At 50.5% G+C, this 14,526-nt stretch overlaps 1 protein-coding gene across 1 annotated transcript; it reads right to left on the bottom strand.

Annotated features, from left to right (window-relative positions):
• Nucleotides 1–868: 868 nt before the first annotated feature.
• Nucleotides 869–13,144, bottom strand: LOC119815669. Its single transcript, XM_038331916.1, has 5 exons — nt 13,094–13,144; nt 12,280–12,361; nt 9,939–10,103; nt 5,220–5,351; nt 869–1,058 (listed from the first exon to the last, which is right to left on the bottom strand). The coding sequence occupies exons 2-5, from the start codon at nt 12,359–12,361 to the stop codon at nt 922–924; spliced, it is 516 nt and encodes a 171-aa protein (XP_038187844.1). The 5' UTR covers nt 13,094–13,144; the 3' UTR covers nt 869–921.
• Between the last annotated feature and the right edge of the window lie 1,382 nt (nt 13,145–14,526).

Raw genomic sequence — 14,526 nt, 5'->3', positions numbered from 1 at the left:
AGATGGACAGAGCAGATCCCACCTCACGGTTTCTGTACTTGTTAGTCTATTTTTTTCTGTTTGCAATGCCAGAGATGAAACTCGGGGCCTCACACACAGGTAAGGGAGGCAGCACAAGGCTACATGCTGCCCAGCCTCCACCTTCCATGCAAGGTTTGTTCCCGACTCCACTTTGCCCTCTTCAGAGGTGCCACTTGCTTTAAGAGGCTCTTCACCTGCTTCCCCAGCCTCACCTGCTTCCCCAGCCTCTCCTGCTTTCTCTGTGGCACTTACCTCCTGTCATGCAGTATTTCTTGCTATTATTCATCGTTCACTTTTGCATTGGCCTCCACAGGAGAAAAATCTCCTGTGTGAAGCCAGTCTTGGACACTGCAGCATCCCCAGAGCCCAGAATCATGCTACTGGGTGCACCATGGGAGCTCAGGAAAGAATGGTTAACTGACTGAATAAAAGACTTGTTTCTGCCAGGCGGTGGAGGTGCACTCCTTTAATTCCAGCACTCGGGAGGCAGAGGCAAGCAGATCTCTGTGAGTTCAAGGCCAGCCTGGTCTACAGAGCAAGTTCTAGGACAGCAAGGACTGTTACACAGAGAAACCTTGTCTTGGGGGGAAAAAAGTGTTTTTGCCTTTGCTACTGCCTCCCCTCCCTTGAATGCTTTCTCTCCTTCCTCCAACCTGCCCTAAGATCCTCAGCACACTTTTCCAGGAAACCCTCCATGAATTGTTCCGGTCCCCATCTCACTGGATAAATTTGGGTGCCATATATAGTCCAAGGGGAGTTTGCAGGCAGAAAAAAAAAAAAAAAAACAGGCTGCTTTATTGGAGCAAAGGGAAGAGGGGAAGAGGAGAGGAGGGGGCTCTGGGCTTCAGGCTCTGCACCAGGGTGGTCTCACAAGGGCAAGCGGCTGACGAGTGGTGCAAGTCACTTTTTCCACTCTTTCTTTTCGTAATCCCAGTGGGCAGCCAGGCCCTGTATGGGGTTGCTCTTCATGTCCAGGAGGCGTTGGAGCTGCTGGGCTTTCCGCTCCTCCGTCAGGGTGATAACTTTTTCAGGGAACACTGCAGGAACAGCAAAGGTGAGACAGCAGCAGCCCAGGTCCCCACAGTCACACCCCCTCTGAGCCCTGGGCTACAGCCACACAGGGTCCCCTGCACTGAGGGGTTCACTCCCTGCTATTGCCAGGCTCTCCTTCACCCCTCTGTTTCTGTCTCAGTCTTTTGGTTTTTCGAGACAGGGTTTCCCTGTAGTTTCTAGAGCCTGTCCTGGAACTAGCTCTTGTAGACCAGGCTGGCCTCGAACTCACAGAGATCTGCCTGCCTCTGCCTCCCAAGTGCTGGGATTAAAGGCGTGCGCCACCACCGCCCGGCTGTCTCAGTCTTTTTGAAAAAGGATTTTACTCTGTAGCTCTGGTTGTCCTAGAACTCACTATGTAGACCAGCCTGGCTTTGAACTCACAGAGCTCCTACTGTCACTGCCTTCCCAGGGCTGGGATTAGTGGTGTGCATCGCCAGGCTCTCCAGACGGTCCAGGACCAGGGCTTTGCTGCCAGTTTCCCTTAGACTCACTCCTTCCCCTCAGGGAATCTACTTCCTCACTTCTCTCTGTGACCAGTGGCAGACTGACTTGAGACCAATGTGTGCTGCCCACAGCCCCGCCATTTCTCTACTGTGTGGCCTCAAACAAGTTACTTCACTTCTCTGAGCCTCGCCTTCCTCTCCTGCCAGGAGTAGACTCTGTCTGGGTGGGGATGGAAATGGAGTATGAGTACTTGTGAGGCTCTGGGCATTTCTTTGGCTGGACAGATAGGAAGCACTGGCTATGGCCTCCCACTAGGCAGGACGGAAGAGGGAGCTCCTTCTGTGTCCTGCAGTTGGGTGGGCGGTAGAATAATTAGGAGCAAAGGTAAGGAGACACCATTGACTTTACAAACCAGGGAAGGAGCTGGACAGTGGTGGCCTGTAATCCAGTACTGGGAAAGCTGAGGCAGGAGGATGGAGAGCTTAAGGCCAGCCTGGTCTACATAGTGATAATAAATACCAGGGGAGAACAGCATTTCACCCAAAGACTGGGCCCTGAGGGAGGGAGTTGAGACACCCTTACCTGTGGACCCTCTTAGCCTAGCCTCTGTCCCTGGAACTTCATTCATTTCGTGGTAGGGGTATGCACAGTGGAGTGAGCTATGGCGCATATATGGAGGTGTGAGGAGGCAGTTCTCTCCTTCCACCATGGGGCTCCTGGGAACTGAACTCAACTGAAGGCATGGTGGCACGCATCTTTAGCCCCTGAGCCAGGCTCGTCTTAGTTTCTCACTGATGCTGGCGCTCACTGCTCAGCTAGACTGACTACAGGGATCCTACTGTCTCTACCTCCCCAGTGCCCCATCACATCCTAACTCCAAAATAATTATTAGTATTACTATTATTTCATGTGTTCTGCTTGCATGTATGTATGTGCACCGTGTGTGTGTGTCTGGTGCCTGAGCAGGCCAGCAAAGGGTGTCATATCCCCTGTTCCTGACAGTTGTGAGCTGTCATGTTGGTACCGGGAATAAATCCAGGTCCTCTGGAAAAGCAGCCAGCGTAACTGCTGAGCCATCTCTCTGGCCTAACATATCCGCCTTTTATTGCTGGGATTGGTGCTGGTGCTGATGCTGGGGATCCAAACTCACGTTCTCATGTTTGCATGGCAAGTGCTTTTCTTTCTTTTTTTTTTCTTTTTTTTTTTAAAGATTTATTTATTTATTATGTATACAACATCCCTTCCATGTCTGCCTGCATGCCAGAAGAGGGCACCAGATCTCATTATAGATGGTTGTGAGCCACCATGTGGTTGCTGGGAATTGAACTCAGGACCTCTGGAAGAGCAGTCAGTGCTCTTAACCTCTGAGCCATCTCTCCAGCCCCGCAAGTGCTTTTCTGAGGGAGCCGTCTCCCAACCCCATCACTGTCTCTAGTCAGAGGTAGACAAGGATGGCCCCTATGACACAGCAAATCCTGAGCTAGACCTTTCCCTAAAGACCTTCCCTTCTCATGTTTGTACTGGACAGGAATTCCCATCCAGCTTTTACAAGAAAAATCACAGCAGATTACTGCGAGCATTTGGGAGGCAGCAGCAGAGGCAGGCAGATCTCTGTCAACTCAAGGTCAGTCTGGTCTACACAGAGTTCCAAATCAGCCAGGAGTACATATGAGACCTAGTCTAAAATAAATAAATACTCAAACAAAGGGCTGGCAAATGGCTTAATGGATAAATGTGCTTGCCACAAGACCCTGACAACTGACTCCCAAACGCTGTCCTCTGACTTCCACAGTAAATAAACTTTAAAAGAAAGAAAGGAATGCCCCACCTTCAAAATAAACAAATGAACAAACAAAAAACAACCCACAACCCGGGCATGGTAACTCACGTCTGTGAAGCCAGCACTCAAAATTTCAAAGCAAAACGATTACTGCAAGTTTAAAGCCAAACTAGGCTCCTTAGTGAGTTTCCCATCATCCTGGATGTGGTGGTTTGAACATGAATGGCCTCCCATAGGCTCATATATTGGAATGCTTAGTCATTTGGGAACGCCACTATGTGGAAAGGATTAAGAGGTGTGGCCTTGTTGGAGGAAGTGTGTCACTGGGGGTGGACTTTGAGGTTTTAGAAGCCCGAGCTAAGCCCAGTGTCACTCTCTCTTCCTGCTACCTACTGATCTAGATGTAGAACTCTCAGCTTCTCCTCTAGCACCGTGTGTGCCACCATGGCGATAGACTAAACCTCTAAAACTGTAAGCCAGCCTCAATGAAATGCTTGCTTTTGTTAGAGTCGCTGCAGCCATGGCTTCTCTTCACAGCAATACAACAGTGGCTAAGACAGTGGCCTAAACCTAAAGAGTAAGACCTTGTAATCATTCACTTATTTGGTTGGTTGGTTTTTGAGACAGGGTTTCTCTGTGTAGCCCTGGCTGTCCTGGAACTCACTCTACAGACTGCTATCTATAGACTCTATAGGCTGTTGTCAGCGTCAGAGACCCATCCACTTGCCTCTGCTTCCTGAGTGCTGGGACTAACAGTGTGTGCCACTACTGCCAGGAAAGATCGTGCTTCTAAAAGAAAAAAAAAATGTCTGGTGTGGTAGTGCATGCCTTTAATCTCAGCATGTGAGTTTGAGGCCAGCCTGATCAATACAGTGAGCTCCAGGCCAGACAAGGGTACCTCTCTCAAGAGAGGGGGGGGGAGGGAGGGAGAGAGGATTCCCAGAAAACAACATTTCCTAGTTTCTCCTGTAGCTAAGCTGAGCAAGGACATATTATCGTCTATAGCCAATAGAACAGGAATAAAAGAGGCTGGACATGGAGAGACATCTTGCACATCAAATGCAAGCTTCTCTTCCTGTTAAGTATAACAGAGCAAAGGGTCTGTGAGTGCCCATCTTGGCCTGGACTGTTTCACTGACCTTTTATTGTGAAAGAGAAATAACCCTAGCTAGGTGTGGTCCTGCATATATAAGCCCAATTCTCAGGAAGGAGAATCCCAAGTCTGAGGTCAGCCTGGTCTGCATAGTAAAGCCTGCTTTGAAGAAGGAGAAGGAGGAGAAGGAGGAGGAGGAGGAGAAGAAAGAGGAGGAGGAGTGAGGAAGGAAGGAGAGGATTACGGCGATATTGGACTTCTGTAGTCTCCTCACCTCCTCCTCCTCCTCATCCTCCTCCTCCCTCCTAAACAAGCTCCAAGAAGCAGCTGATCATAGTGGCGCACACCTTTAATCCCAGCACTTAGGAGGCATATGGAACTCTGTGAGTTTGAGACCAGCCTGGTCTACATAGTAAGTTCCAGAAGAGTCAAGGCTACATAGTGAGACTGTCAAAAAAAAAAAAAAAAAGGAAAAAGACAATATATTTGTGTCTTCCAGCTGTTGAAAAGTACGCTAAGAAATACATGGTTAATACACAGCGATCAGAAACACCACCATGCATGAATCCACCTGAACCTATAGCCCCCTCACTAAATCCTCCAAGAGCCCAGACAGAACTGGATGTTATTATTCCCATTTTGCAGATAAGAAAACTAATGCCCAGAGGGCTAACCTCCCTACCTCCCCCCCCAGGTGGCCATGTTCTGTTCTTCACCCTCCCTCTGTGGAGACTTTTCAGAACCTTTTGGGTGAGTCCTATAGAGCTCAGCCAGTAGCTGTGGGCACAAGGGCATCCACTGCCTCCAGCCAACGACTCGTACACTCACCATACACCCGCTGCCACCAAATCACCAGGGCTGTGAAGCCAATGAAAAAGAAGACGCAGCCCATCACTGTTTTCCATTCGTTGGAGCGATGGTTCATCTCTGCGAAGGTTTGGTGGAACTGGAGCCGGTACACTGGAGACAGGCAGTGTGTGGAAGGCTACTTATTATACTTATTATACAGATCCATGCCTAGGACCCTAGAACAGCTCTTGGCCCCTGAAACCCTTGCCTGTCCCTTCTTGCACCATAGGCTATTCGCTCAGCCTCTTTTGTGGAATGTTATTTTAACTCGACAAAGATAAGCTGTACTTGTTTATGCTGCAGCATCTTACTTTAACTGTGTAAAGGTGTGTTGCTTTTGTTTACACTGCCTGTGTTTAATTCTGTACAGATGTGTTGCAGCTGTCTCACCTTGCGTGTCTAAGGCACCCGATTGATCTAATAAAAAGCTGAATGGCCAGCTGCTAGGCAGAAGAAAAGATAGGTGGGACTGAGGGCAGAGAGAACAAATAGGAGAAATCCAGGCTTGAGAAAGAAGAGGAATAAGAAAGGAGGAGGAGGGAGATGCCTGGGGCCAGAAGTCAGGCAGACACCAGCCAGACACAGAGAAGCAGTGAAAGGAAGATATACAGAAGGAAGAAAGGTAAAAAGCCCCGAGGCAAACGGTAGATAAAGAGCAGCAGGATAATTTAAGTTAAAAGAGCTAGCCAGAAACCTACCTAAACTAGGCCGAGCATTCAAAACGAATGATAAGTCTCTGTGTCATGATTTGGGAGCTGGTTTGTGGCCTAAAAGAAAAGGCCTGGTACACCTGAGTGTGCAAGTGTGTACATGACATATATGTGCGTGAACGACATTTATGTGCGTGAATGTGGCAGCTAGGAATCACCATCTGGTGTCTTCCGTTATCATGCTCTACCTTCGCTACCTTGTGTTTTGAGACAGGATCTCTCGCTGACCCTGAAGCTCACTGATTGGTCTATACTAGCTGGCCAAGGAGCGCCTCCTGTCTTGGCCTCCCCACGGCTCGGATTACAGGCAGGTGCTGCTCTACCCAGCCTTTTTCTGAAGTCAGGTTCTCATGCTTGCATGGCAGGTACTACACTGAGCCATCTCCCCGTAGACCAGTCCATTGTTTGGTTTTGGAGATAAGGTTTCTCTGTGTAACAGTACTGACTATCCTGGAACTTGCTTTGTAGACCAGGCTGAGATCTACCTGCCTTGCCTCCCAAGTGCTGGGATTAAAGGCGTGTGCCACCACTGCCCGGCTACACCAGCCCATTCTTGTTTGCTTGTGTGTTTTGAGCTAGAGTCTCACTCTGCTGTACTGCCTCTGCTTCCTGAATGCTGCACCGCTAGGCAGCACAGCCACCAGATTTTTTTTTTAACTTTATATGCATTGGTGTAAAGGTGTTAGATCCCCTGGAACTGGATTTACAGACAGTTGTGAGCTGCCATGTGTGTGCTAGGAATTGAACCCCTGGGCCTCTGGAAGAGCAGTCATCTCTCCAACCCCCGCCACCAGATTCTTATTAAGCACTTACTGTCTACAAAATATGGTAACCCTGTGCACAGTGGTTCCTACCCTCATGACATTTAGGAGGAGAGGAATCAATTATTTCATCAACTGTGTGATGGGTGAGGATGGGGGAGCTGCCTTCATTAGGACATCAAGAAGGCCTCTCAGAGGAGACCTCGGGACCCAGGTTTAGGAAATCAAACAGAGAAAGCCAAGTTGAAATAAAAGCAAACAAACATGATGTGGTGGCTCACACTTTCAGTCCAACCCTGCCAACGTAGAGGCAGACAAACCTCAGTGAATTCAAGGGCAGCCTGGGCTACACATTGGATCTCAGTCCAGCCGGCTTTACAATGAAACCCATTGTTGCAAAAATTAAGGCCTGGCAGCGGTGGTGGTGCACACCTTTAATCCCAGCATTCAGGAGGCAGAAGTGGTGGAGGAGGGTCATCTGTCCATGTGTTACTTTCATTGGTTAATAAAGAAACTGCCTTGGTCCTTTGATAGGACAGAAAATTAGTTAGGCGAAGTAAACAGAACAGAATGCTGGGAGGAAGAAAGCTGAGTCAGGCAGTCGCCATGCTTCTCCTACCCAACACGGACAGTGGCTAGAATCTTCCCGGTAAACCACCACTTTATGGTGGTACACAGATTATTAGAAATGGGTTACTCAAGATGTGAGAGTTGGCCAATAAGAGGCTGAAACTAATGGGCCAGGCAGTGTTTAAGAGAATACAATTTGTGTGTTGTTATTTCGGGTATAAAGCTAGTGGTGCGGAAGGCAGGTGGGAAGGCAGCCCGCCAGCCGCTCATTCTACACAGAAGCAGGTGGATCTTTCTGAGTTTGGGGCCAGCCTGGTCTAGGACAGCCAGAGCAACACAGAGAAAGCCTGTCTCAAAAAACTAAAACATAAAAAAATTAAATTAAATGGCCCAGGACAGGAACAGATGGGGAAGGGACGAGGGAGGGCAGCGTGGCTGAGGAAGAGGAGTGAGTGTCAGCAGGATACAGATCGCACAGGACCTGGCCAGCCCCAGGGAAGATGGGATTTGGGTCTATTCTGATGGAACAGGGAGGGTGCATTTCTGACGTGGAAGTACAAAAATAAGCTTTTATGTGGCAATTTTTTATCAGGACTTTCCTGACCTCCTGCCTCCCACTGAGAATTTTTATCACCTGCTTTGTTGAACTCAAGCTCCCCAGACCCTCAAAAAAACAAGGGCTTTAGTCCCCGACACCTCCCCAGCACCGAGATCACTGGTAGCACACAGGAGGCTCTGTTTTGTGTTGTTATGCATTTAAAACTACAAAACATTCATTTATTTTGAGAAAGAATCTTACTACACAGCCTAGACTGCCCTGGCACCCACAATCCTCCTCCCTCAGCCATTCCCAGGACTGGTATTATAGGTACATGTCACCATGCCAGCTTAAACTCTATTTTGAGGGTTTGTTTTGTTTTCCAAGATTTCTCTGAGTAGCCTTGGTGTGTGCTGGAACTCATTCTGTAGACCAGGCTGGCCTTGAACTCACAGATCTGCCTGCCTCTACCTCCTAGGTGCTGGTATTAAGGGCATGGGCCACCACCACCCAGCTACCATGCCAACTTAAAGCTTTGTTTTTGCTTAAGTTGTGTGCCTTCTAGTAATTATCAAAATATCAAAATATAGCCACAGTTGGATGTCTACCTAGGCTCTGGCATGGCTATCAGGAGATGCATGGACCAGGGCCATCGTGGCCCACTACCCAGCTTGATGCCTAAGCTCAGATCAAGAGTCATAGAATGAAAAAGCAAAAGAGGGAGAAGCAATGTCTGTGAGCCAAAGACCTGGTCTGAGGAGGACTTCAGGAAGGATGCTGACCTCCCTCCCTCCCTCCCTTCCTTCCTCTTTGCCCTCTTTTTTTCCTGCTTCCTTTTCTCCTTTTTCTTTCTATCCTCCCCACTTCCCACCTTCCCTGCCCCCTCCCTTCTTGCAGCTGTTTAAGAGTGTGACCTATGTGAACACTGTGTCTCTCTGTACCTTAAATAGCTCCGAAATGACTATGTGAGGGGAAATGAGCGCTGGCACAGGCTCCTGGGCAGAACCGTCTTGGGCTGGGCAGTTTGGCTGCCACAGTGACTCTCCACCCAGGCAGGAGCAGAGAGAAGGAAGGAGGTGGGGTAAAGGTGAGGGAGGGGGGATCCAGTGGCAAGAGGTCCAGGGTCCGACTGGTGCTTGCTGAGAGCTCTGGCTCCCTCCTGTAACTCAGCAACCTTCCCAGAGTGTGGTGTGGCAATGGTATGGCCCTGGTGTCTTCTGTGTGGGTCCAAGTCCTGACCGCTGGCTAGTAACTCTAAGTTGTGTGGCCTGGCCAGTGATGTCATCTCCCTGAGCTTCTGTTTCCTACGACTATGGGACCAGTTGCTGGCCAGTTAATGGTGGGTACGGGAACATACTTAATGTGGTGACATTTGGGTAAAGAAGAAAAGAGGGGCCTTCCCTTTCTGATATAGAAGGGAGATTGGTGGAATAAGTAGAAGGGAAAGGAGAGAGGAGAAGAAGGAAGAGGGAGGTGGGGAGAGGGGGAGGGAGTTGCCGGGTATGGAAGGAAGGAAAAGGAGCCAGGCAGAACCCTGAGCATTTACGTTTATAGGGCAAGGATGCAGCTTGTTCCCACCCGTGCCAGGGCCTGCCTTTGTAGTAGATGCCAGTAAGATGCCCAGTGAGAGAAAGGATGAGGGAGTGAGCAACGCTGCCTTCTGCCCATTAAGTACCCCCTGAAGTAAGAGACATCAGCACCCCCAGCTGTAAAAGGAGGCCCAGAGGCTCCAGATAGCTCAGGTCAACCCAGGGCCACATAGCTCTCTTCCCTTCTTCCCTGCTTACCTCAGCTGCCTCTCTGCGCCCCACTTAGTGACATAAGGACCCCCACACCTGCTCCTGTGACACCCTTCCCCATGCCACTCCTATTGTTCCCCAGAAAGATCTCTTGGAGACCCTCTTCTCTTTTGGGTCTGCAGCCCCTGGGACACACCCCACCTTAGCCACACATCCTGTCTTTCACTGTGCAATCAGCCCAAGTGACTCTCCTCATGTCCCCAGTGTCACTAGCTTCAGACATGGGGTTTCAGTGAGCAAAAGGGTGAGTTGAACACCCCCCCCCCGCGTGCCTTCCTCTCTTCTCTTTGATCTGATAGTCCGCCTGGCCCAATACTTACAGGCCACCTTCTCTGCTTGGCTCAGCTGGGCCCAGCTGCCCTTCTCCTTCTCCTTCAGGGCCCGCTGCTCCTCAGTGAGCTCTGTACAGAAGGGTTCATCCGGCATGGGATAGGAGCGTTGGGCATAGCAGTCCACATAGGGGCTCATCCTCCGCTGGCTGCTAGCTGCAGGTACAAGGGAGGGAGCTGTGTCCAGGGTGCAACAGAACTACCTATCTTTAACCATGACTCCAGTTATAAGTAGTACATTTCTTGTTCACTGTGTGTCAGTTGAAGGCTTTCAGGTGAGCTGGCTCATGGGCCACATGTCACTCTGAGCCAGAGGATGGATATGGTCATCTCCATTTGACAGATGAGCACACTGAGCCTTCAAGCAAGGAGCACAGGCATGGACACAGGTCACCACCTCTTTGCTGCAAACCCTGTGTTCTCTGGGAAGATGAGGTCCACTGAGGCAGAGGCTAGGGGTGAGGAAGGGCTTAAAGAGGGAGCCGAGATCCAGGCGAAAACACCCATGCAAACTATGAAGCACCCTGTGGCATGACTTTACATGTGCTTAATGGGGCTTCAGTGACAGCTGGGTGTGTACTACAGCTTGACACAACTCACACAGAATGCAGCTGCATCTGCACAGCCTCCTCTAGAAGCCTCACACCTCGGTAGAAGCTTCCAGATAACGCGTCAAAGGTCCTCTGGGGGAAAAAGGGCCGAGAACATAGCCCAGTGGGTAGAGTGCTTGCCTAGTATACTGAAAGTCTTGGGATGTGAGAAGGCCTGGGTTTGATTCCCAGCACCAAGAAGTATGGTGGCATGTGCCTATCATCTCATCCTTTGGGAGGTGGAGGCAGAAGGATTAAGAATTCAAGGTTATCCTCAGCGACATAGCAAATTTCAGGCCAGGCTGGTGCAGGAGAGCCTGTGTCCAAAAAGCAAGATGAAAGGAGAGAGCCTGGGCAGTGCCTCAGTGGGTAGAGACAGTTGCGGTGGTAGGATGAGCAGAGTTCAATCCCTGGGAACTCCACAAAGGTGGGAGGAGAGAAGAGTCCACAAAGTTGCCCTCTGACCCCCACAAGCATGGTATAGCATGACCCCATATATCTTGCATACATACAATAATAAATTTAAATGACCCCTATACATCATGCATACCAGCAATAGTAAATTTTTTAAAATCACCAAAGGCTCGGCATACTGTAGTGTTCTGTGATCATAGGTCCAGAAAGGATAGTGAAGAATCACAGCCTTGTAGAGGCTTTCCTTGGGGACTAGGCCTCTGCTTCGTGCAGACGGCCAGATTGCCCAGAGCAAGGCCAGAAAGTGGAGGGTCTCACTACAGGCTGTCCTGCTTATTGACACCAGAGGCAGGAGAATAGCATCAGAGAAGTCTTGGTTCTGAGTCCTATCTATCTATCTATCTATCTATCTATCTATCTATCTATCTTCTATCTATCATCTGTTTTGGTGTTTTGAGACAGCCTTGCCCTATAGCCCAGGCTGGTCTTGTCTCTAAGCCACAGTGATCCTCCTGCCTCGGTCTTTCAAATGCTAGGGATGTTAAGTACGGACCGCCATGCCTAGCTTTGTTGTTGTCGTTTTTGTTTGTGACAGAGAATCAGTCCGTAAGCCAGACTGGTTTGGGATGTGTGGCAGCCCTCAGCCTCAGCCTCCTGAGTGCCCGGATTGAGGTGTGAGCCACCATACCCAGTCTTGGGTGCTGCCCTATCTAGTATCTAGAACTCTGGGCTCCAGCTGTTCATCTAAGAAGCAGAACTAGGACTGCCTCACGCTGTTATTGCAAAATCTATATATTTCTTTCTTTCTTTTTTTTTTTTTTTTTTTTTTTGGTTTTTCGAGACAGGGTTTCCCTGTAGTTTCTAGAGCCTGTCCTGGATCTAGCTCTTGTAGACCAGGCTGGCCTCGAACTGCAGAATCTAAAGTAAAGTGATTAGCATAGCTCGGGGGTCCCAGGACTGGATCAGCCAATGTTATCTTTGACTTTACTCCCCTGAGCAGCAGGAGATCCCTTCTGCTATCTGGCTGAAATCTTACCTGCTTTAGACCTCTTCTTCTGCCTAGTCCTGGCACCAAGGTCTGGAAAGGAACATTCAGGGTCTCCATCCTTGTAGCACCCTCCCCTTTGGGAATCAGAGGTGTGGGCTAGGCTCTAAGGAAACCAGGGATGAAGGGGTCTACTCTCTTCTGCCGCAGTGGACTCCGTTTGCTGGAGGAACTTGGTCCAGGACCCAGGCGCAAGATCATAGGATGTGATAGATAGGAGGCAGTTAACAAGGCTCTCTGCCCCACTTCTGGAGCAGGGCTGACACCTGGGTCTGAGCCTTACCAGTGCCTCTTGGGCTGTGTGTCCCTCGAGTTCCCAGTCCTCCGGTCCTGATCAGCAGACTCCAGGCAGCTCTGGAGAGCATCTGTGGGGCGGGAGACAGGGGTGGTTCTGCACCACTCGGCTCTCTGACTGCCCCTGGGGCCAGATTCTGCTTTGCTGGTGGGTTGGAAGTGAACCCCTTCAGCTTTGCCTGATACGTGGCAGTGGGTGGAGGTGAGGCGCTAGACCTTTGGGGCCCTCTTGGGTTCTCCATTCATCGTTTGAGAAGCTGGAGGAGGTCTGAACGGTTTAGGTCTGGGGGTGGGGGTGGGGCCTGAGCTCTGCTGCCAGTCTCACATCAGCCAGGTTGGGAGCCCCACTAAATTGTCTGCCCCAGAGGAAAGTCCTGAGCCTCCTCCCCGCAGAGCAGCTGGCCCAGATCTCAGAGCAGATGCTCCGCGACTTACTCCCAGGTCTCCTTAATTGACTGCCTACGTGCGTTCTGCCTGCTCTGCAGCTGGAGGAGGGGGCAGGCTGCGCCCTACCATCAATCGGACACGTAGGGTCTGGCATCCCAGCGGCTCTAGAGGCCAAGGACCAAACTAGTTCAGCGGGTGGGCGAGGCAACACATTTAGGAAAAGGGCCAGCCCGTCTTCTGGGAAGAGGAGACCCCACTTCTCGGGAAAGAGGGAATGCCTGGGGCTAGGTCTCTGGCATCAGAACGGGGCAGTGAAGGGACCCCAGGAAGGGAGAGTGTGCGGTGATGGGGCAAAGGCTCAGGATGGCCACCGCGAACATCTCACCCCCGCGACCCTTCCCTCGAGCGTGACTCACCTTTCAGACTGAAGGCAGCGGAGCCACCCAGAGCTGCCCCGCTGAGTGACTGGCAGGGAATTGAAGACTGGACCGAGGGGACCAGAGCTTGCCCCGCCTCCGCCCGCCACCCCCACGTGGGAACGTCCCGCCTCTGTCGCTTGTGCTGAGCCAAGTCCCCAGGGGCGCGGGAAAAGAGAGAGTGTTGCTGCTGCTCGTCCTGTCCCCAGCGGTGCGGGGACCCCCTCAGACCCCCGGCTGGCAGAGGAACAGGAGGTCCCTGCTACTCCACCTTTCTGCTTGTCATCCCACCACGAATGCGCTGTGGTTTTGAGTCAGGGTTTCGTGTAGCCCAGGCTGCCCTCAAACGCGCTAGATAGCAGAGATTTGGCTACCTCTTGCTTCCGGAGCTCGGGGATTACAGGTGCGACTGTAAAATTGTCTTAGCCTTCCAGCCTCCTCTCCTAGGCAGCCTTCGAGGACCACTGTGGGCGCTCCGCCGGCCCTGTACCCTGAGAGGGTGAGGTGCGGGGAGAGGAGAAAGGCTTCTTCACTGGCAGGCGAGCAGCAGTCCCAGGATTCAGAGATGGAGGCAGGAGGATCACAAAGTTCAAGGACAAGCTTTGCTGCAAAACCTTGTCTTTAAGCAAAAAAGATAAAGCCTCCCCTGGGTTTTTCAAATGAGCTGTGTACTCTGACAGAAGGCCTAACGTCTCTGAGCGCGTTCTCTCTCCCATGAGAGAGACCTAAGGCTAGCTCCTACCTCATGTGATTGTGCTTCACTGGCTGCGGTAGTTTCATTATCAGAAAAAAAGCTCAGGTACATTCAATAAATAATTACTCACTGACCCCAGCACTCCGGAGAAAGAGACAGGCAACTCTACGAGCTGGAGGCCAGCCTGGTCTACATAGCTAGTTCTAGGCTAGCCAAGGCTACAGAGTGAGGCACCACCCCCAAAACAAAACCAAACAAAAGAATTATTTATTTTCAAGAATACTGTGCCAATAAAGCAGTTTAATCCCAGCACTTGAGAAGCAGAGGCAGGTGGATCTCCATGAGTTCAAGGCCAGCCTGGTCTACATAGTGAGTTCCAGGACAACGAGGGCTATGTAGAGGGACCCTGTTTCAAAAAAAGATAAATAAATGAAATAAATTTATTATTTGTGTGTGTGTGTGAGCGAGCGAGAGAGAGAGAGAGAGAGAGAGAGAGAGAGAGAGAGGGCATGCATAGGCCATAGTGAGCAGGTGGAGGTCAGAGAATAATTAGTTCAGTAAGTACTACTACCTGCTGATGAGTTCAAGGCCAGTCCAAGCTACAAAGTCAGACTTCTCTTAGCCAGTGGAGCTAGGTGTGGAGACAAACGTTTAGCATCCCAGCACTCAGAGCACTGGAGAACCTGACTGAGTTCAAGGCCAGGCTGTACTACTTATTGATTACCAGGTCAGCAAGAGC

The sequence above is a fragment of the Arvicola amphibius genome, chromosome 5, assembly GCF_903992535.2.
Source record: "Arvicola amphibius chromosome 5, mArvAmp1.2, whole genome shotgun sequence".
NCBI lineage: Eukaryota > Metazoa > Chordata > Mammalia > Rodentia > Cricetidae > Arvicola > Arvicola amphibius.
This window is presented reverse-complemented; position numbering and strand designations above follow the sequence as displayed.